We start from the raw sequence: 23,045 nt of genomic DNA, 5'->3' as shown, positions 1-23,045 counted from the left end.
CTCCAGGGATGGGGCCTCAGCTACCTCTGTGGGCAACCAGTTCCAGTGTACCACCACCCTCATGGTAAAGAACTTGTTCCTAACATCCAATCTAAATCTACTCTTCTCTAGTTTTAAAACCACTGCTCTCCATCCTATCACTACAGGCCTTTGTAGCTTCTTGTAGCTGCCTTCAGGTACTGGAAGGTTGTTATTAGGTCTCCCCGGAGCCTTCTGTTCTCCAGGCTGAATAACCCCTGCTCCCTCAGCCTCTCTTAGTAGCAGAGGTGTTCCAAACCTCTAATCATTTTTGTGGCCCTCCTCTGGACCTGCTCCATCAGGTCCATGTCCTTCCTGTATTGAGGGCTCCAGAGCTGGACGCAGTACTCCAGGTGAGGTCTCACCAGAGCAGAGTAAAGCGGCAGAATCACCTCTCTGGATCTGCTGGCTATGGATGTGATTGACCTGCTGGGCTGCAAGCACACACTGTCTGCTCACATCCAGCTTCTTGTCCATCAGAACCTCCAAGTCCTTTTCTACAGGGCTGCTTTTTATCACCTCCTCCTCCAGCCTGTGCTGATAATGAGAATTGTTCTGACCCAGGTTCAGGACCCTGCACTTACTCTTGTTGAACCTCATGAGGTTCACCTGGGCGCACCTCTCCAGCTTGTCCAGGTCCCTTTGGATGATATCCCATCCTTCTGGCATATCTACAGTACTTTGGATGAAAAATGTGTATATTTTTCACAAACTGAGAGGCAATTTCATCAGCATTATTTGCTGTGTAATTTTACTTTTATGATTTTGCCTACTTGGACCACAGTTGTTTCAACAGAGAATTGTGGTAGCATTTCTATTCTTTATGTGATTTAAAATATTTATGTGGATTTTCTGAAGCATTCTGGCAAGTCAAGAAAAAAATAACAATTGCAGCACCAGCTGATGATTTGTAGATACAAAAACCACTTAAAAACATAAAAATTTTTGTACTCGGAGAGGAAGAGTTAATATAAAGTTTCTGGCTTGTGTTTTTTTAAGCTAACTAATTTTGTCATCTCACTTATAAAGAGCATATAACTGTTATGAAGTGTAAATATTTGTAGTTTCTTTCCACTGCCATTAATAGTGCTCATAGCATTCTGTTTAAAAAACAGAATAAAAACTTTTGTTTTGGAGCTGTCCTTAACAAAAGCTCCATAGATAACTAAAGTAACCGGGTTGAAGAGAGTAACACTGTCAAATCCAATTTGATAAGTTAAACAACAAAATCAAAATATGATAAATAGTATTCCCCATTTTGAGAAACAAGAAAATGCCTACACAGCCCTGGATTGTCAAAGACAAGTGTAGGGAAGAGATTTGGATTCCTTCCCTTTATCAGATTCCAGACTTCTTGCTCTTCAAACTGAAATGTTGGTATGTTTATTGCATTTAAAAATATGAAATGTCCTAGATTTAGAGAAGGCTTTTTGTCCCATTTTTGAGGGGAAATACAGACTAGAATTAATCTTTCCAGGAAGCTTCCAAAATAACAACAGTGATAAATTACTTATGAGTGCCTCATTTGAAACTGGCTTACAAGGGGGACTTGCTATTTAGAAAGTCCTGACTCCCCTGCCTTTTAAGATTCAAAGGCCTTTGAGGTGCATAAATATAGATACTTGATAGTCTTTGAAAGTGCTGGCTAGTGTCTTCCCTTCAGTATTGAAGAACATTACCAAAATAATGTGATGATGATTTTTGAAATCTTGGTTGTTGTGGTATCTATGTTACTTAGTGTATAAAATGAATACTGATCTATTTCCACCATCCTCCTGACCAAAAGATGACCATTTTCTTGTCAGTATGCTATTATTTATTCATATTGAAGTGGTATCTGTAAGTTCCAGCTATCTAAGAGGAAAAATAGATTTTTATTAGTTAATGAATAATTAACTTGGTCAAGTAGTGTAGAGGTGGACTGATGCACACACAATGGTAGTGTGAAATGAGTATAGTTACACAGGAAGTTTTCCTGAGTTTACAATATAGTTTCCTGGTTTCTTTTTTTGCTTAGCTTGTAACTCTTTTCTATGAAACCTGTTGATGATATCTGATTTATACTCAGGACTGGTTTCTTACCTGGTCTCTAACTTCTTCCCATTCCAATTTGGTTTTGTATTTTTGCACCACCCACTCTTTCTGGTATCCTGTAAGGAGAGGGTCAGTCTTTTAATGCAGGTTACAAGATACCCACTTCTTTTTATTTTGGTTTCTCCCTCATCCATTAATGATACTTGACTGTCTGGGTCTTCATTGTGAGAGATTACCTCTTAAACAGGCTCTTTTTCACCCTTACTAAAAAAACATGCAAAAAGTCTTCTCTGTCTTCCTGTAAAATGTTTTCATTCTTCAGAAATTATCTGCAGGCTCATTCAAGCTAGCTACTGCTACCTGATGGAGCAGTAATCACCTTTAAGAGGTGACTTTATCCTTCACATACTATTAGTTTGAAACTATCTTCATTATAATTATGTTCCCACTTGTTATTGAGCAGAAATGCAGCTGCAGCTCCCAGTAGTTGCTTTTGTGTGAAGAGCAGTAAGAAAATGAGAGATCTGAGGATATATAACATTAAGGAAATCTTGATAATACAGCAAAGCCTTTAAAGTACTGCAAGACTCATCAAGTCCATTTTATTACCTTGTTCTTAGTTATTGGATTAGCTTGTGTTTCTACATTAAGCACTACTCTCTCACCTACCATTCTGGCTGCTTGAGCAATTTGATTTTGTTCTGTATTTTACCCTTCCATTGAAAATCACTCATGCCTCCCTGTTTAAACAGCTAGAATCATTTGGTACAGTTCTAACTTGACTGGCATCTGATTTCATTTCAGTAATGATTTGTTCATTTCTGCTTTGCTCCTGGTCTTTTGCTCTCAGTGTTTAATAATTTGCTCTGTCACAAAGTTTTTGCATTTGGTTTATTTCCTTCTTAATGGTGTGCAGGGAGAGCATGTACTATATTCTTCAGGACACTCAAAGTCCTGCAAAATGTAAGTCACACTCAAAAGTTTCTGTTCCAGTTGTTTGAATTTTCCCCAACTTTTGTGGCTGTCATTGTTCCTGCTTTCCTTGCAAACTTTTGAAGCTGTCTGAAGTTTTAGTCTACTGCTATTCATACCATCCTGCCTTATGCTAGCTTCAAAACAAAAGTGCTGGCTGGAGCAAAATATTATGGAGTTTGAAGTTCAGATTGTAACATTGGAGGCCTCCTGTTCCAGTTACTGCTTCTGGGCTTTTTGGCTACTGGCTCGCTTCTGCAGGGGTGGCAGTGAGACAAGTGGGAGTGGGGTAGGTGGGGTAGCTGCTGCTTTTCTTTTATGCTATAGGGGGGGTTTATTTCCTTTTTTATTTTCTTTTTTTCCCTCTTTTTTTTTTTTCCTGCATTTCACTGGGCTTTTTGTGCAAATAGGCTAAGCTAAGGTAATCATGTATTGTAATCATGCAGTGTATTAGGTTATTAGCTAAGGTAATTGTACATTTATGTTATCTTGTTTATTCAGTAAACTCTTATCTCATTATCTCAATCCCAAGTTTCTGTGTGTTACTTTTCCCTCACTTCTGTGTTGGGGGAACAGGCAGGTTAACCTGATGGTTTTGCTTTAACCCATTACAAGCTGGTATTTGCTTATTTCCCAGTGTGTGCTCAGCAGCCTCCACCTAATTCTTCCTTACATCCAGCATAACTTAAATGGCTGCCTGTCTTTCTTTTTTTTTTCTTTGTCTTTTTCTATTTCATTCTTGTGTCTTCTCTTTAAAAAAGATGGCTTCCTGTTTTTTCTGCTGGGTCTCCATTTTCTCTGTAGACACCCTTTAAATATTGGAATATGATGATAAGGTCTCCCCTGAACCTTCTTTTCTCAAGGCTGAACAAACCCACTTTGTACACTTCTGTGTATAATTGATAGAAACCAGGAAGAGTTCTGTGGACCCACTTCTGAAGGAAAAGAACAATGAAGTAGTGTTTGTTGCAGTCTAAATGTGCTATCAGACTGGTTGATTACTCTGGTTGGTATGTTTGGTTTTTCCCTTCTTAGAGGTGCCTGTTTTCATCAGTTTGTCTATCTATAGACCATCCATCACAATGCAGGAGTTTAGTGTAGAAAAACCTCAGTGAGAGATGTCATTTGAAGAGGCAGATGGTATTTATTTCACCAAACTGACTTAATTGGTTAAATAAATAACTTCATTGCACTTGCAACAAGTGAGTAATGTGTTTCCAGGTACATACTCTGTTTTTGACAGCAAGAGATCAGTGTTTCTAAAATCAGGATGTGGGTCATAGGTGACCCCTCTAGAAGGAAACTAATAAACAACTTTTTAGTGAAAAATTTTTCATTAGAGATGCCCTTATCTGTGCCATCATTTAAATTCTTTTCTTTAGGAAATGTTTCCAGCAGCACAAGTTACAGCTAAGAATCATCTAAGTTTTAACAATTGTTGCAAAAATTTAGTCTAATCTGTGTAGTTCAGGACATACAAAATCTTGCTCTGTGTTGAGCACATAGGCTGAAAAGTAGCAAATTTCATTATGGTATCACAAGAGGAAATCTGTCTACTTTTTCTTTGTCTGTTCTTATCACTTTTTTTTTTTTTTTATTTTTTTCCCCTGAAAAGCATGGCCCATCTGGGCATTCAACAAATGACATTGTTTTTTTTTCTGCAGAAAATACATTGTCTTCTTACTCTGACCTTGCCAAAACCCCAGACCTTCCCCTGTGAAGTAAAAAAACCAAAGTTGCTGAGTTTTTTTCCTGAATATACCTGTTCTTTTTCACCAAGGGTTGCTGTGTTCTGTCATTCTAATATCATTGGTATTCTGTGCTGTATCAACAGGGTCAGGAATGAGACATGATTATCTAGGGATCTAATGAAATAGTTTCCTGCCTCCTGTAATTCTTGCAGTGGCTCAGACATTTAACCTTTTGACCCACTGGGACTAGCCTTCTAATAAATATACTGCTATGACAGCAGAGCTGTCTCAGTTGCTTACTGTATTTCCAAGAAGGCAAATATTTCAAACAGTTGAATATTTTGCATTTTACTTCTCTTGCCTGATGGTTTTGTTTGTTTGGGTTTTTTTTGTGGTTTGTTGTTGTGGTGGTGTTTTCTTTTGTTTGTTTGTTTTGTTATGTTTTTTTCTGGTTTTTTTTTGTTTGAGTTTTTTTTTTTTTTTAAACCCTCAATAAACCTAGTGTGTGTTGAATTTAAGGCTTGCATATTATAAACATGAATTTTATAGTAATAAATTACAGCATGCCAGGTAATATCTGAAAGAGCTTTTAAAGGCACAATTCAAGTATTTTCCATTATGCCACATTATTATGATTATTATTACTAGTGTTATTAATTTCCAATTTTTCTTTACCATGCTGACCTCTCTGTCATTGGTACATGTATTTTATAAGGACACTCTTAAGTGGCAAGCTTTGCCCTAAATATGATTGTGATGAGGTTCTAGATCCTTGATTTCTCTCACTTTTACTACTGTTCCTCTGATCTCTAGGAACAGTTTCAGCATGTGCCTGTGTTTCTCAGTTGTGAGATGGCATGCCACATGTGCCTGGCCCAGCTGCAGCACTGTTCCTGATGAACAGATTTTCATAAAATTGCTAGGAGCATGCTAGGAAAATGGATTGAGTAGCCCTGAAAAAAACCCTATCCTGTGACTTGCTATTTTCAAAGCAGCCTAAGGGTTATGGACAGTCTTTTAAATAATAATAATAAAAAAAAATCTGTTTCCATTTCCTGGAGTATTCTGGAATCACCAGTGCCAGTGTGTGATTAGGTATATGTGCAAGTAAATACACAACACAGTGTTTTGCTGCTATTTATTTAATAAACAGCAGAGTCATGATCAGTTCAGTTGACCTTTTTTCTTCAAACTCTGTTCTAATCAATTTAATTTAAGAGATATAGGATTATAAATCTCTGACTTCTGTACCTCCCCAACCTTTCTCAATTTGCTTTTGGTCAGGTAAAGAAAATCTTGCTGTCTTTTGTGGAGCTTTTTGATTGTGCTCTGCAATTTCAGGTAGTTATAACTGTTATTTTGACCCAAAAGAGTATCTATGAATCCATTGAAAAAGAAATGTGGTTTTTGACACAATGCTGTTTTCACTGTGTTTTTAATGGTGTTTCCTACAAATTCTCCTGTAGATCTGCTGCAGTTCTGGGGTTCCAGTGCAAGATGTTTTGTAGATGTGCAGGCTTAAAAAAATCTACCCAGAACAAATAACAAAACTGAAAAAAAAACCCCAAACCTCAAAGTGGTAGTTGTAGAGAGCTCTCTGTCCCTTTTTGATGTTAAAATAGTTCAATTAAGTGGCATGTCTTCCCAATGTAGATTTCTCTGACACTCTCCAAAGGCTCTTTATAAACCAATTAATGGAAAATGAGCATCCCTATAGGTAGCTTCATCTTCATCAGATGTCATGTTGTGATAGTACATTTTTCATCTAATGAATCATCAAATTCATTTTTTTTGTTTGTTTGTTTTGTGAGGCAAACTGTTAGTGCTTCTGGAGACCTTATTGGAGGAGTAGGTGATGGTCATCTTAGTCGTGAAGATGTTTGACTTCTACATACCCACACTCATTCTGTTATAACTTTGTTTACTCACACTCTCATCCACACATACTTTCATGATCCAAGACATGTATGTGTGCACAAGGAGTGGTGTTGGGGTCACCTGAGTGACAGGGGGCATCAGGTACTCACCGTGTGTCTTGGGTTCATATTGACTGGTATGGACAAATGTTTTTTGGGCTGTGTGTTAGGAGTGGATGGTGGGTTTGATTTTGTGCTTCACATTTTGTTTAATTCTGCCACCAGAATCCTTAGTTTCACAGTTCTCACTTTTCTTATCTGGATATTTTATGGCTGTAGTCCTGTTCTTCGTTATCACAGTATATCAGAGGTTGGAAGGGACCTCAAGAGATCATCAGCTCCAACCCCCCTGCCAGAGCAGGATCATTCAGGGTAGTCCACACAGGAGTCTATCCAGGTGGATTTTGAAAGTCTCCAGAGAAGGAGATGCACAACCCCCCTGGGGAGCCTGTTCCAGTGCTCCATCACCCTCACTGTAGAGAAGTTTCTCCTCATGCTGAGGTGAAATCTGTGCTCTAGTTTGAACCCATTGTTCCTTGTCTTATCACTCTGAACCACCGAAAAGAGCCTGGCCCCCTCCACTTGACACCCACCCCTCAGATATTGATAGACATTGATCAGATCCCCTCTCAGTTTTCCCTTCTCAAGACTGAACAGCCCCAGGTCTCTCAGTCTCTCTTCACAGGGAAGATGCTCAAGTCCCCCTAATCATCCTCGTGGGTTCAGAGACATGTGAAAGCTTCCTTTGTGGAAAAGCAAAGGAAAACTCCAGCATCTGGTGCCAGGGCAGATTTAGCTTACCAGCTAAGCACTCTCTTCCTGGCTGCTGACAGTGGTGTTCTCTTGTCTGTGTTGCTGATCCCCTGCTCTGCAGGAGCATGGGCTTCACTCCCTCAGATGGGTGTCAAGGGAGGAAAGAAGACTTTCGTTCCACAAAAACTGCTGTTGTGAGAAGGAAGACTCCAAAAGGCAAAATCTGATGATGCTGGCAAAGTAGTTTGAAAGCTTCTTTGAAAACCAGAGTCCCTTTGAAAGAGCTGAGATTGACAGGTTTTGCTGATTTTCAAAAGTGAGTTGTTAAAACTGTTTGCAGTTTGCTTGCAATTTCTGCTTGAGCAAATTATACAGAACCAGGAGCCAGAATACAGTATATTTTCCAGAAATAAATGCCCTGGGGTAAAATCTGGGCTCTTCTGTGAGTCAGGCCAGTGAAAGCTCTGGTTACTTTCACAGTAGAATCAGGTAAGTCATGGATGCTTGATTTGTATATGCTTCAGTAATTATTTTACAGTCTGGAAGACAGGTCACCCTGAGACAAAGCTGCTGACAAAGCAAAAGCATATTATCCTCTTAAACTTGTTATCCTTTGGAGATTGCTTTCTGGGAGACAACTTATTTCACAAATGGCAGTATTATGTATTTAACACTGTCAGAGTACAAGGCTGAGAGCTACTTAAGGTTTTGGTTGAAGCAAGATGGCCCATCCTATAAACATAGCTTGCAACTGTGGATGTTGCCTGCTGTTTCCTGATCTTGCTGGTTTGCACAGGGCTTTCAAATCACACCCTTATTGCAACCACCTTCCTCTGTGTTCATGCAGTAAAAAGAAAGTAGTGCTGAGAGTCCTTAGGCAAAAGCACTTGGAGGTATATGCCTGGAAAAATGGCTTAGATCACACATTTCCTGCTTTTAAAGCTAAACCTTGGTTGGACTGTTTGTCTTTTTCCTGTGTTGGGGTGACACATGGGAGCTTGATCAGTCTGGAGATCTGCTGCACTAAGATAAGTAGGTATAGAAATGCATAGCATGGGGAATAGTCTGCCTTGTTCAGTTTATTGTCAGGTTGGTTTTAGACAGATATGTTTGGTGTGCATGCAGTAGTACTTGGAGAAATGCCAGGCCATCTACCTTGTCACAAAGACTCATGTCAGACAAGTCCCTGTCCTTGTTTGGTTTGTTTGGGGTTTTTTTTTTTGTGTTTTTGTGTGGTTGTTTTTTTTTTTTGTTTACTTTTTTGGTTTTTTTTTTTTGTTTGGTTGGTTTGTTTTTGGTTTTGTTTTTTCTTCTCACCCTGTACAAAATGAATTAAAGCTCCCTATGGATTACAGTGGAGACAATTTATGTCAATTCCATCCTTTTATTCTCACTTTCTGTGGTGTGTTTTTTTTTTTTTTGTATTAAGTAGGCAAGCTGTTGTTACTGTAACATGATTATCAGTACCACCATATGCCATAAAATCTCACTTGATCTGCAGGCATGAGATTATCCAGCACTTGCAGTAAGCACCCAGCTGCAAGAGCATTGTGTGAAACAGGTGTATGCACTGCACTGATCAATGCTAATGGAAGAATAAAGTTCTCCATGGTAAATCCATGATGAGCAGCACTCTCATTAAACCTTCTTTTGAAAATCAATGAGAGGTCTGTCATTTTGGCCTCTCCTTCTGAAGGGCACACTTTTATTTAGAGATTTTTCCAACTTTAGCTTCATTTCTTAGGAGGCTTTATAAATGCTTGAAGAAGCAGGAATCTCTGAATTGTCTTTCTCCCTTTAAACCTTTGATTTAGTACCTATTTTTCTAAAAGCTAATGTGTGTTCTGACTCCAAAACTTAAATACTCTAGCAATAGGAACTAGAATGTAGAGCTTGCACTTCATTATGCAAGCTACTTGTGCTAAGCCTGACTCCAGTTGCCATATGCTGACATAACATATGTCCTGTGTGGTCAGAAGAAGAGAGTCTGCTCTTATTAATCACATATGGAATAGTCAGAACTGCTCTGCTGACTATTCGCAGAAGGAACTGCAGAGAACAGAAATATAAGTTAAATACAGTTAAAACCACATTGGATTTGCTTTTGGTTGTCTTCATGTTCAGACTGGTGTTGAAGACACTGTCTTGGGTTAACACAGCCCACTCGCCCAAGCTGCTCTCCCCCCCACACTGATGGGAGGGAAAGTAACACAAAAAAAGCCTCTGAGTAAAGAGCTTTACTGGGAATGATACAATGTACAATCACCTCAGCCTCTTTGCAGAAAACTGCACCAAAATGCAGAGGCAGCAGCAGCAGCCAGAAATAAAACGGTTCCCTCCACCAAAGTACACAGCAACCAGCCCAGTGGCAAAGACCAACATCCCAAACCCAGAAACCAGAAGTAGCAACTGGAACAGGAAGCCTCTTGTATTGCAATTTGAATTTCAAGCCCCATGATACTTTGCTCCAGCCAGCACTTTCATTTGAAGCTGGCATGATGGAACCATAGTATTGAATATCAGCAGCAGATTTACTTCAGCCCATGATGTCCTACTCCTTATTTCCTTCTTTCTCTTCTAGAAGACACATTCCGGGCATGCAGCCTTGACACTCTTAGTCCTTGTTTGTGGAGTCCTTCCTTTCTCTCCCTTATTGTGCCTTTGAAGCTGAAATCATCTTTCCCCATACAATACTACCATTGAAACTTCTCTCCAACAGAAAACTACAGCAAAAGTAATATCAGCAATGTAGAATGCTGATGGTATGCTTCATAGGTTGTTTTTATTGTTCAATAACATGACTTTTCTGAGACCACTCCTAAAGTTTGCTGTAAATGTGCTCTTACTATGGAATGTGAGTTTACATGTAGAAAGCTAGTCTGAAGTAACTAGAATGTCTCAGCAGGCTGACAGCTCTTAAAGTATTGGATTTTGGCAAACACCCTTTGCAGCTTTATTCTAGCAAGTACAGGTGAAGGAATTGCAGTTATCTCAGCCATTTCATGGTTAGAAAAACAGGGGGGGGGGGGAAAAGGAAGTTTTAGGTATAGATGGGATTTTACTATTTACTGCAAAGGGATTTTATTATTTACTGCAAAGGTAATAGAGCCTCATGGAAGGGATGTTCCATCTCAGACTTCAGACACATTTTATTAAAAAAACCTGAATATTGTTGATAGTCTCCCATGTTTTTTCTGTTAATGCCTTTGCTGATTTTACTTGGAATTTTGTAATAGCTGGAGATTGGCCTGATAATAGTGTGAACTCATATAAGCACCAATATAGACATCAGTGCAAATTTTTAAGCCATCTTATGTTTCATTAGTAATGTGTGAATTATTTTGTTTATAGAAATAATTTAATTATTTGCCATTGATTTAGAGAAGGACAAAGAAACTCAGTAAGTTTCTTGTATTATGCCTTTATTACAGTGCTGGACAGAGGTGGGATCTCTCCAAAAGACCTGTGTATCGAAAGAGAGTTCAGTACAAACTTATATAGTCCATGCTTCTTATCTATTCAGAAATATATCAATGTAAAAATGACAGAGGTATGTTGAGGTTTATACAGGCAGTCCTGGTTTCTCCTATCTATACAAAGGTTATCTATCTAAGAATGACAGGGGTATGTTGATGTTTCACAGAAAGTCCTGGCTCTTCCTATCCATACAAAGGTTATCTATCTAAGAACAACAGGGGATGGCAGTATTTTATAGGAAGTCCTGGTTTCTGTTTGTTTTGCTTTCCTCCTTTTCTTCAATCACCATATTAATTTTGAACAGAGGAAGCTATTTAGTTGTGTTGTAGATAAGTGGTGCTCTTTGTTACAAGCTTTCCCTTTCTTCTGTTTTCTGTGCCTGGAGGGAATGCTCAGGACAGGGAATTTAAAAACCTCATCTAGAATGCTGTTAAAGGCAATTAAATGGAAATTCTTATTCACTCCCCCTTTTACTGGGTTGCTGATGAACAATGGAGATTAGTATTGAAGGTTCATTTTCATAGTAGTGCTTTCTTCTCCTTGCCTATAAATATTTCCTGTCACATTTAGCAGTATTTCAATTCCTTATTTATAAAAAAGTGGCATGGTTGCCTAAGGCCTCACACCGTGGCATATTGATTGAAATCAGCACAATATGTACTGGCACTGCAGCAGCAGAGCCATGGCTGGAGCTGAGTTGAATATAAATGCTCATTTCCCTCTGTACTTTCTGAAAGATTGCTGATTAGCATCTGATATATGAATTTCAACAAGCCTGTAGACACTGTAGGGATCGACTGAAAACAAATAGAAGACGTCCACATTGTGCATACTTTTATTCAAATCTTCCTTGGGGAAAAGGCTATGAATTGTTGACATTTGTCCTACTGCTCTGCATCTGCAAATGGTTTCACTGTTGCTTATGTTTTCCATGTTTCTGATCTCAGTATTTCTGGCATAGATAAAACCTCCAGCCCATCGGTGTGCAACTCTTTTCTTTTGCATGTTAAATTTCTCTTGCAGATATTAACTTGCCTGACTCTACTGTTGCACCAGCATTTGCATTATTATTGAATTGTGTTGACTAAGTAAGATGGTATTTGGAAATAAAGTTAAATGCTTTTTGCCTTTAGGAGGTAATGAAATAGCTTCTTCAGTTAATATTTATGGATTTATCATAGTTACCTCTACTGTGCTCATAACTACAGTATATTCTATGTCAGGTCATGAATAGCTGTATCAAAACAGTCCTTTTCAGACCAATCTTATGAGAACAAACAAGGAAACCATGGTTTGTCAGCTTGATTCAAATACAGTATAAAACATTTAGTGGTTTTTTTATTTCTTCCAAGATAGACATGTGAAGAGGCATGCTGTTGCATTAAAAAAAGGAAGAAACTCAAACACCCAAAAATCTTATTCGTGTTGTGGGGCATAGACCATAAAACTGATCATCTTGAGCCTGGAAACTATGTAATGACCAATGCTTAGAGAGTTGCTTAAGCACAATTGAATTTTGGTTGGTAATCTCATATTCCTTTTGATGGGGGAACTAGTAAGTCTAGGAACCTTGACTGCTGTTCTCTGCTAAAAGGCAAATGGGTAATGGGATTGGGCATATATCTATCTTCTGCCTCTCTGCAGGAGAGTTTAACATCCTGCTTTCTTGAACCCAGGATGAATCAGACAAATGGGAAGCTTCTGTAGCTGTAAAAGAACAAGCTGTTTTCAGGTAGCCTCTCAACCCAAAAGTTCATGGTCTAGTTTTCTTGCCTGTGTACCCATGCTGATTCAGGCTGTGTTCTCAATCTGGTTTTGAATTTTCAATCTGCTTCTCTGCATGGGCTGTCCATCTCACATGCACTATCCACAGAATACCTATTAATTTTTTCCTTCTGTCATCACTAAGCATGCATCTGTCAGTGTTTTGATTGCAATATGCTTACTGAAAACTTCAATCACTTCAGGGTTGAATTGCAATATGCATTGATTGCAATATGCCTTTTGAAGACTTGAATTCCAAAAGGAAACCTATTGACCTCTCTCAGCTGTCTTGAAAGGACATCAGGAGGTTATGTCAATTACATAAAGAATTAGTCTAAATAGTGTTTAAATTTTAGAGGCACAAAGCTTTCCCACTTTTTAAGAAAACAGATATATGTAAATGGAGTCATCAGTCCCTTCTGTGAGGGTAGTGTTTGCTGCTGTGCTGCAACACTGCCAAGAAATACAGTTCAGGTTTTGACTAAGCGCTGCCTCCTGTGTTTTTTTTCCAAGAATGAAACACAGACCTTGTCCAAGGCCCTGGACAATCTATGTACCCAAAGTGTGAGGGAGAGGGATTGACAAACAGCCAAGTAATCAAAACCGAGCACTGAACATAAGCCTGTAGGAAAGCTCACTGAGAGAGAGACTCCAAGTAAGCATGAAAGCTGATGACCTGGATTTACTAGCAAAGAAACTGCTACATGCAGGTTGATTTCAGGAGGGTTCATGTTAGCAGAGTGTAAAATACTGGAGGTAAGTTAAGGAAAGAATGTGTCTAAGTAGAGTCACACCACATCTAACAAGGAAGAGACAGTTTGGCAACAGCTGGTTTTGAGGGAAGGGCTAGAGCCTGCTCAGCCACCCAATCTTCTATTCAGCCTTGCCTAGAGAGGATTTCCTCATAGACCCATGTCTGCCACTGACTGTTCCTTAGCAGAAGAATGTCAGAGAAGCCTGAGCTTTGGTTAATACATTGTGAAGAATAGAGGAAAAAAAAATCTATTAAGCTTAAAAGAAAAAAAAATTTTACTGGAAAGAGGGACACAGAATTGCAAGTGACTAAGGGAATATTCAGTAAGTGTGCATTCAGCTGTGCAGTAAAATAGGGCCTGTTGCTGAGACTAACCTGAGCTAGGCATCTCTAGCAAAGATATCCATCCATGGTACTGTGCTGACATGTGCTTAGGAAATGTGCTACCTTCTTGGACAATACCAAACTGTTTTTTTCCTTCTTTTGTGTTAGGAACATGGAGGTAGCTAATACATAATACATTCTCCTTTGCAGCAAGTTAGCAGCTGAAATAGGTAATCATTTGAACAAGTTCAATGCTGTTCCATTATGCATCAGAAAACTATATTAAGTGCCAAAGCCATAAAAGTAGGCTGCTTGATCATCCTGATGGCAGTCAGGTCATGTTTTGTTGCTTATTAATCTAGAAAGGTGAGTTTCTATGCAAACACATCAGAATTCCTGCCCCAGGAGGTGGGTAATGAAAATAAAATTGAAACTCAGAAATAACATCCTTCATTACCCACTTATGTGTTTTTAAGCTGGTCTTTTGCATATGTGTTGCTTTCTGCACTGAAGTTAGACATCTAGCTTTTCTTTTTTTCCTTTTTAATGGTTTTTTTCATAGTGCTAAATACAATTTTTGTTTTACAGATATTGTTTCATGCCACTCACTGCCATTAGCTTTCTCTGGCTTAGGAATGTTATTTGGAACAGCTATATTTTCTATTGCTCTTTCACAGATCTGTGTCTCTTTTAATCATTGTGTTACTTCTTTCACGCTAGTTTGCTTCTGACACTGGAATTTCCATCTGGGGTTATTTAGAGTTCAGTGGGAAATGGCTGTTCCTTCAAAATTTACATCTCTCTCCATGATCAGACTGACCTCTTTCTGTATGTGTCCACTGTTGCCATCCTTTATTGTGCACTCAAACAAATACTGACCATTATTTTAACATTGTCAAAATTCAAATTTAATATACCCCTAAGAAGCCATGATACTTTTATACAGTTCTCAGGTCTCAGAATATATGTACAACATTTAATGGCATCTGTTACTTGGCTTTTATGAACAACTTCCAAAAGACGTATCTCCTAACTTAGTCAAGGGCATCCTTTCAAGGCAAAGTCTTGAGAGAGGTGAGCTTCATCTGCAGCTTCTTCCTTTCACACCTGATTCCAACTCCAGTTTCATCCAATTCTCACATATAAATGCTTCTGTGCCAAATGATCCAGTATGTACCTTTGCCATTACTGTCTTTTATTAGAATAAATTTCCATCTCAGGGAACCTTTTGACTCTTTGATGTAAAGAAACTAGCCTTCAATGTTCAAACAAATGATTTATTTGAACTTTACTCACAAATATAATATGTTACTATGGGAGGTTTTCACAGATACAATGGAGGAATGTACTATTACAACTTCAAAGAAAGAGTACACTGTAACAACCTAAAAAGTGTCCTCAGTATGGTGTGTATGTTAATTGATCACTACAGTTACAAACTTAAGGTATGCTAAATATTCACTTATCCCTCTAGGTAATAGCTCTCAAACCCAGAAAAGTGACCTTGGTTGGTATCCTGGCCAAGAAGGAATGGTCTCCATATAGACAAAATGTGGCATTGGTGAGGCAACTCCCAATTCCTAACCAGAATCGTAGTGTTTTTATCCCTTGATTCACGTGACTGTGGGCAAGACTCTGCCTGAGTGGCTGGATACACAAGGTTGTTGGCTGAAACTGACACTGAAGTCTTGCAAATTCTCTTTATCTCACTTTCCCAGGCAAATGAATAATGATTTGGACTGAGACTCAGGGCATATAATTTGTTAAGGAGTTTCAAGGCACAGCTCAGGTTGCAGTTGTTTGAATGATGCAACGCAGCCCTGTTTAGTCTGTGTGCTATGGACGATTCGATGCTGAGCTATTTCCACAGCTTCCCATAGGTTGTCTCTGCATAGATATGGCCTCAATGTAATGCAAGGCTGGGTTGCTTTTACAACCCCCACTGCCTGCATGCATTAGACATTACTGAAATTTGTTCACAGAATTATTTTGGTTGGAAAAATTTTGGTTGAGATCATTGAGTCCAACCATTATCTAACTCTTACAAAGTTTGATGCTAAACCACATCCTTCAGCACCACAACTCTGCATCTTTTTATGAACTATGGGCCAGACCATCCATACCCTGTCCAATACATTCAGGAGGTAACTGTGAAGACTGAAGGGGCCTGTTCGTATGAAGCAGTGGTGTGAAGCATATTGTCATATGCAGGCCTGGAAGCCAGTCACTGTTGGAACACAACAACTGTGCCTGCTATAAAGTTAGTTACCTGAAAAACTTTTCAGATCAACTAACTTCTACTGCTGATGGGATAGCTTCATTGAGCCAGTGAGCACAGTTATTTAAAATATATCATTTCAAGGTTGTATGTTTTTCTAAATAAGTAAACATATAAAATCAAAACAGATCAAATGTCTGGGTGCCTGCTAAAAAATATTGACGCATGGCTTATTTGAGAGTGATCTTATTGAAGGCCTGAAGTGGGTATGTCTGGAAAATGTAAACTTTTTTTTGTTCTATACAGACCATGAAACACAGAAGCATGACTCTTTGCTTGCTTTTTAATTAAAAGACACCTCATATTCCTTCTCTGAATGGATCTGCATAGTTTTCTTTGATATGGAAAAGAGAGCTATGCTTCCTTTCTTACCTTCCCCTAACTTGTCGCATGATAGCAGTTTAAGAAAAAAAAAAGAGCAGTAATGTTTTTTGATGGGCAAAGGTGCAAGGAAATGTTAAGTACACAGTAATTTTCTGTTATGTTATGCACTCTCTCCAAAATCTGTACTCATGGCCATTCTCAAACATCACACATGCTAAAATGTACTTCCAAAGTACATTTGAGGAAAATACAGTATGCACCTGGGAGGCCGTCATCACCAACTGATACTTACCCATAGTGCTTTAACTATAGTTCCTTGGTAGAAAGGGCTCCAGCTCTTCATGAGTTTCTCCAGCCTTGTCCTACCTGCTGTTCTGCTATGTTTTAATTTTTTTTTTCCCCTGGATATGTGGCATTTACATTTGTCTTGTAGGGTCTTTATTAGATTGGTCAGTCTAAATTAGGAATAGTGAGCCATTGAATAGAAGAGTGTAGAGTAAGATATAATTTATTAGTAGTTGAATCAGTGCTTAACAGTTTCATTAAATTGAATTTCTTGTTATTTAGAAAGTCCTATCCGGCAAGTTGCTGATGCTTGCTATTTCTGTATCTTGGAGTCTTTTGAGAAGACAGCTAGGTTAATACATTATTGAATATTTTTAGAATCTTTTAATGCTGAGTTCACAGGTTTCTCTAAGTGGAGTAGACTTAAAAGCTAAAAAGATTTTGAACAGGGTTTTCCTTTGAAGTTTCTAAGGGGCTTCTTCAGTTCTAGTGCCAGTAAAGCTTAGAATGGGTTCTGAAAGGCTATAAATAGCAGCAGTAAAACAATGGATTTCATTTGGCAGGTAGTTCTTTTTGATGGGAAGGCAAAGGAGGTTACTGCTTGCAGTGGGTACAAATATATACTCTGCTTTGTGGTTTCGTAGAACTGGGTAGAAATTAGGCTTTTGGGGAGAATTTCCCACTGAAAGAGCATTGGTTTATGTCTTTCTCTTCTCTATTGGGAAGAAAAACTCCATGGTCCTTCAAATTAAGATGTACCAGAGCTCTTGCCTATGTTAGACTAAATATTCTTAACATTAGAGACCTTCTTTGGGCTTTTTTCTAGAACTAGGCCATGTCATTTTCAGCCAAATATTTGTTTTTAAAGGGAACACAATCAAAAATGTCTTTGTCCTAATTTTACTCTATTACATTGTTACTAATTTAATTTCTACATTATTTATTGTTACTATGTTATTTTCTAGGCAATTATATTATTGCAATTATTTCCCCTTTGTCTTTCACAGCTAAATGACATCTCCATCACTTGTGTTATTGTCTTGTACTTTCCTGTCTTCCAGCTTGCTTCAGAGCTGACCCAAATAACATCATAAATTGTCACTGAGAAATACTGCCTTTAATTAAACTGCTCACTCTAAGCCAGCAATAAGAAGGGAATCACTGAAACTGACCTATATATTTAGAAACTTCTTGAATATTAAAATTTGTTTCTTTTCAGCAGAAACAGAAAACACTGAGCACAAATGAAATTAAGAGGTTGTCAAACTGTTTAGCTTACCAGTGGTATAGATGGCTACTGCTTGATACTCTGCTCTTTTATTTCTAGTTGCAGGAAGTTCTTTTTCCATACTGTGAAGTCAGCTCCTATAATAAAACAATGTCGAAAATAGAAAGCAATTTAGAAAGATTTGACAGCTATTTATGCTCTTTAGAACAAAACAAATCACACATTTGTTTTGCAGAGCTAGAGAAGAAAGGAATTGACAATTATCAGCTGGCCACATGCAGGAGTGTTGAATACTGGCTCTAATTAATGACTAGTTAGCAGAGCACCATCTTGATCTCAGTGGAGGTTGCCTGGACAGGGGCCATAAATCCATACTGCAAATGAGAACAGCTTCAAGATGCTTCATTTCAGTTAAATGAGATGGTGGCCCTCAGCTGCTCTGAAGTCACTAAGGCAGTATTTATTAGGTCAGAGTTTGGGACTCGCAGATCTGTTTCATCCCTGCTGGCTCTCCAGCTGCTTGTTATGCTTGATGAGTTTCCTAGGGCTGCAGTAGTTTTATACTGTGTACTGTTTTCCTCTTGCAGGCATTTGGACAGTCCTTCTCAATTCACCGCAAAGTGGCTGAAGATGGTGAAACGCGTGAAGAAACTCTCCTCCAGGAGTCTGCATCAAAAGAAGCTTACTACCTGGGGAAGATTTTGGAGATGCAGAATGAGCTGAAGCAGAGCAGGGCAGTTGTCACCAATGTTCAGGCAGAGAATGAGAGACTCACTGCAATTGTCCAAGACTTGAAAGAGGTAACTAGGGGTGTGCAGGGAGCAAGGGGCTGCATTTTCTTGGAGTGTGATGGATGGCATGGCTCTAACTAATGAAAATTATTTCAGAAAGTGATTCTTTCACATGAATTAAAAACTAACAAAGATCATTGTATTTTCTATAGCTGAGTGGAATGGCATCCTTTTCATCTGCAGAAACCCCTGGGACAAGGTCTCCCTGGGACCAAGTCCTTTACTCCCACTGAACATTTCTATGTGTTGGTTGCACTGGCCTTGCCCATTAGTATGGGCAAGGTTGAGGTTTCAATAAGAAGTAGAAATAAGCTATTTATTGATAAGTTCCAAATACAGTATGTAATTGTTATTGCTGTTGTGGTGGTTAACAAAAACAATCATTAAAAAAAAAAAGTTACATCTACAACTACATCTTTTTAGTAGCAGGCAATCAGCTTCTGACACACTGGCCTAACCATCTGGTTGAAGCTTTCAGGTCCTGGTGACTTGGGATTCAGTCACAAATGAGCAACCAAGTTAAAGAAAATACACATTTGTCATTGAACTCAATTCCTTCCTCTAGGGTCCCCTTGGGACTCCTTTAAATGCAAATCATCCTTCCATTTTCTATCATGATTATTGATCTGTAGGTTATTCAGAAAGTAGTTTCAGTATCTGTCCTCCCTAGAATATTGGTTGTCTTAATTTCTTTGGAGATAATAGTAATCCCTGATATGATACCAGCTGTGGTTATTTCCTGTTCTACTTCTAGATGGAAACAAGCCCTAGTAATTAATTGAAGTGCAAGCACATAATTTACTTGAATAAAAATAAGTCCAATAAACTTATTCTTATTATTAAAATGATATTGGACCCTGAGTATAAAGTCCTTGACTTATGCTGAACTTTGGTTTTTGAGGAAGTACAGTCAATGTATTTAAATGTTAAGTGAGGTGAGTTCAGTCAGTTTATTAACAAGCTCACACCACACACTATTATGAGTAATTACTTGAATATAGGAAGACGTAGAGGATGATTGATGCCTACCTCTGGCTCTTAGGGATCTTGTCACACTGAATTACACTGATGTTTCTCCTTGTGCTCAGAGGAGCACATCTCAGTATACCTTGGTCAAAACACATAAATTCTAAGGCTACCATGTCCAAATGCCTGCAGAAGTAAGATGTCCTTCTGCTGTGTTTATGAACTTTGTCTGCTTAGTTCTGGGAATTTTTAAGCAGACTTGGCTTACTCCAAATCTTGACAACCATTAAAGCAGAAAAACATAAAATAAAAAAGTCTAGTACATTTTTGAGGGAAAAACAGTCATTAGAAGCTGCAACAGATAGATTGCTAAAGTGAGAAAGTAATTTGTCCCTTCAAGCAGTATATTTGAAACTCTAGATAAAGACTTTTCACTTCCATTTTTCTCTTTATGTGAGCAACTGTAATAAGTGATAAGACAGACTCTGGATCTTAGTTACCTGGCTGTATCCTGTCTCTTCCCTGCTTTGCCCACGCTTCCCCTCAACTCCTCTCCTAAAGAATTTGCTTTACAGTTGTTTTTTAAACCTCACTGAGACATCTTATAAACAAACAAACAAAATTAGTCAGATAAATCACTCCTTTCACATTCAAACTTAATGTAGAAGATTAGAAGAACTGCTCTGTGGAAATAGCATTTTTGTATAGATGTCAGAAATACTTTGTCCATGCGCTCAGTCCTTCATTATACTGAAGACTGATAGCTAGGTTTCCAAAAAAGGACTCCCTGTTATGGGTACAACATCCTTAAATAACACAGTTGGTGCTTCTCTATTCTCTAGTCTGCTGTGGGAGCTCTCTCTGAATGCGTTCTGCTTTCTGAATTTGCACAGAAATTCATAGTCATATGAATGTGTATGGGCATTTTGTGAACCATCAAAATGTACTCGCATGAATGCTGCTGGCTGTTAGGAATCTTGGGAATTCCATAGCCCCAGAGCTTAATAATTCATGCATTTTTGCAAGTATCTGCCATATAGTCACAGCTGATGCCTGCAGGGTAGCTTGACCTGGACCACTCTTGTTATAAATGGAATATATCAGGCTCAGGTCTCTGAAAATTAGGTGTCTCGGTGTGGGAAAGCAAATAAACTGATTCCAAGGCTCATCACTAGAAAAAGATGTCTTTTTGAACAATGTGAGCATTTATTTAACCCTGATGGTAAAGGATAAACCAGGAATCTCTGTACACAAATAGCTTTCTAGATTCATGTTAAAATGATCAAGAGAGTAAAACATCAGCATCATTATTATTGGTGTAGTAAAAATCCCTAATGTTTTTTATAGGAATGTTATTAACTATCACCTAACTAAATGAACCTTTTGGGAAGTAGGTAGCCCTTTTCATTCTACTCTCCCACCAAGAACTTAGGGGATACAGAATTTTGTTTGGAGATACTTAAGACTGATGGAATCTAAAAAAAAAAAAAAAACCACAGATTTTAAAATGGAGGCCAGAAAGATATATTTTTGGTGGTCATAGACTGAATTTAAAAAGTCTCTATGTTATGTGCCACACAGTTTATGCTAGATGACCTCTCTGTGTGAAGCAGTCAGAATGGCTACTAGCTCATGTAACCTTTTATAACCTGCCTGCCTTTATTATTAAAGAAATAGTCTTTAAAAATATGTTATATAAAGACAATCTTATTTTAATTTTCTAATCCTCTGGTGCTTGGGTTTTTTCCTATTTAAAAACACAATGTTTACTTATAGTGGGGAGATGAATGACTTTTGTTCTTCCATTTGTGCTGCTAAAAACACTTTTCTTATGGTAACCATAAGAACTTTGCAGGTGGATTAAGATGAAATCACTACCTTGAGAAGTTGATAACAGAGAGGTGGTTATACAAGCACAAATGACCCAGCTTAGAGTGGAAAGTTCTTATGATGAGATCATACTCTTCCTTCATGAGGAGCCTGAATACTTTGGAGCTGGGCATTTGATTCAGCTGGAGGAGAAAGCATGAAGAGGGGAAGCAGGATAAACTGTAGAAAATTGAGATGAATGATGTAAAAATGGAGATGATGGTAGGAATTTGTAGGTGTTATAAGGCAGGGATTCAGAGTTGTGTGAGGTGGGTAGATGTGTGATGTCATTTGTGAATGAAGGGGGTGGCTGGTGTAGATCAGTTCTTTCTTCCCAACAGGACTAGTTAAAATTAGGAGGAATAATACAAGAAATTCAAGAAGCAAAGGGTTAAAATTCATAGCTTACTATACTACATGTCACTGCAGCAGCTGCTGGGATTGCAGAAAGAAATCAACACCTGGGTACCTGCAGTCAGGAAGATAACAGATGAACAGGGAGTTTTATATGATAGCAGTGTTAATGGGACACAGAAGTGGCACACACCTGGGCTTCTGGAGGGCAAAAGCAGGGATGAGGGCAGTGGAAAGGTGGCTGGGGAGAAAAATACAAATTGGTGAGGTGGTGTGTTGAACCCAGGTGAAAAGACATCTACAATGAAGTTGTGCAGCCCCTGCTGCCTTTGAAACTAGTAGTGAAGTGGCCACATCTGCATTCTGAAAATACACAAGAAAGGGAAAAAAATGTACAGCCATTGTGTTCAAGCGACTTTTATCTAAAATAAATAGTAGTTAAAGCTAGTATTTCTATACTATAAATCCTGATTGGCTGTTTCCAATTTAGAAATTATTTCTCAGTCTGAAGAGTCAGATTTTTTTTTGTTTGTTTTTGGCAATTCAAAGTAAAGCCTAAAAACCGTAAATGTGAACACATACCTCGTGCCTGAGTATCAACCCATAAAATTTTCTGCCCATGTAAAGTTCTGTTTCCAAAGGCATTCAGGAACATCTCTGACTTGCAGAGAAGTCTGCTGCTGCAGTGTTGCTGGATTTTTAGCACTGCTGTAGATGCTGCTGAGATCCTTCAAGCATATGTTTCCCTAGCAGACCTCATCACCCTGTAATGTCCTTCCACTCTGGTTCTGTGATTGTGGCAAAGTTTGGGGCTCCAGTTTCCCTTCTGCCTGAGGGATTATGAATCCACTTCACCCTATGAAGAAAGCAGCCTAACAGTCACTTGGCAGCTCTTCATTCTTTCAGATAAAGCTGTTCCACTTTGTTGAGGGATAGTTAATATTTTGTGGGTCAGGGAGAGCCAGAATGAGCAAGCTCATAAGAAAGACTGTAGCCTAAAGGCTAACCCATTCAGATGGGAATTGGGAACTAGTTCTAGTCCCTATTTTAATTAATGATTAATAAGAAATGCTTAAATATTAATTGGGGCAGAGCCCAGAACCCCAATCTCTCCTCTGAGGTGACAGCCCTCAGCAAAGGTTGTCTCCATCCTTCAGAGAGGACTTGATCTTCAGCCTGGGTCTCCTCCCATGGCTAGTGGTTTGACTACTGAACTCTTGGAGGGAGGTAGCTCCAGGTTACAAAGT

General features: G+C 38.6%; 1 protein-coding gene across 5 annotated transcripts in view; it reads left to right on the top strand.

Annotated features, from left to right (window-relative positions):
• Positions 1-23,045, top strand: part of BICD1 (BICD cargo adaptor 1) — a 146,034-nt gene that overhangs the window by 55,766 nt on the left and 67,223 nt on the right. For all 5 annotated transcript variants that reach the window (XM_054386480.1, XM_054386484.1, XM_054386482.1 and 2 more), the window contains exon 2: positions 18,406-18,618. In XM_054386480.1, coding sequence (XP_054242455.1) covers positions 18,406-18,618 — 213 coding nt within the window. The remainder of the gene's footprint in view (positions 1-18,405; positions 18,619-23,045) is intronic.

Source organism: Indicator indicator, chromosome 14 (genome assembly GCF_027791375.1).
Source record: "Indicator indicator isolate 239-I01 chromosome 14, UM_Iind_1.1, whole genome shotgun sequence".
Lineage (NCBI taxonomy): Eukaryota > Metazoa > Chordata > Aves > Piciformes > Indicatoridae > Indicator > Indicator indicator.
The sequence above is the reverse complement of the archived record's forward strand: the minus strand, read 5'-3'. Positions and strand labels throughout refer to the sequence as shown.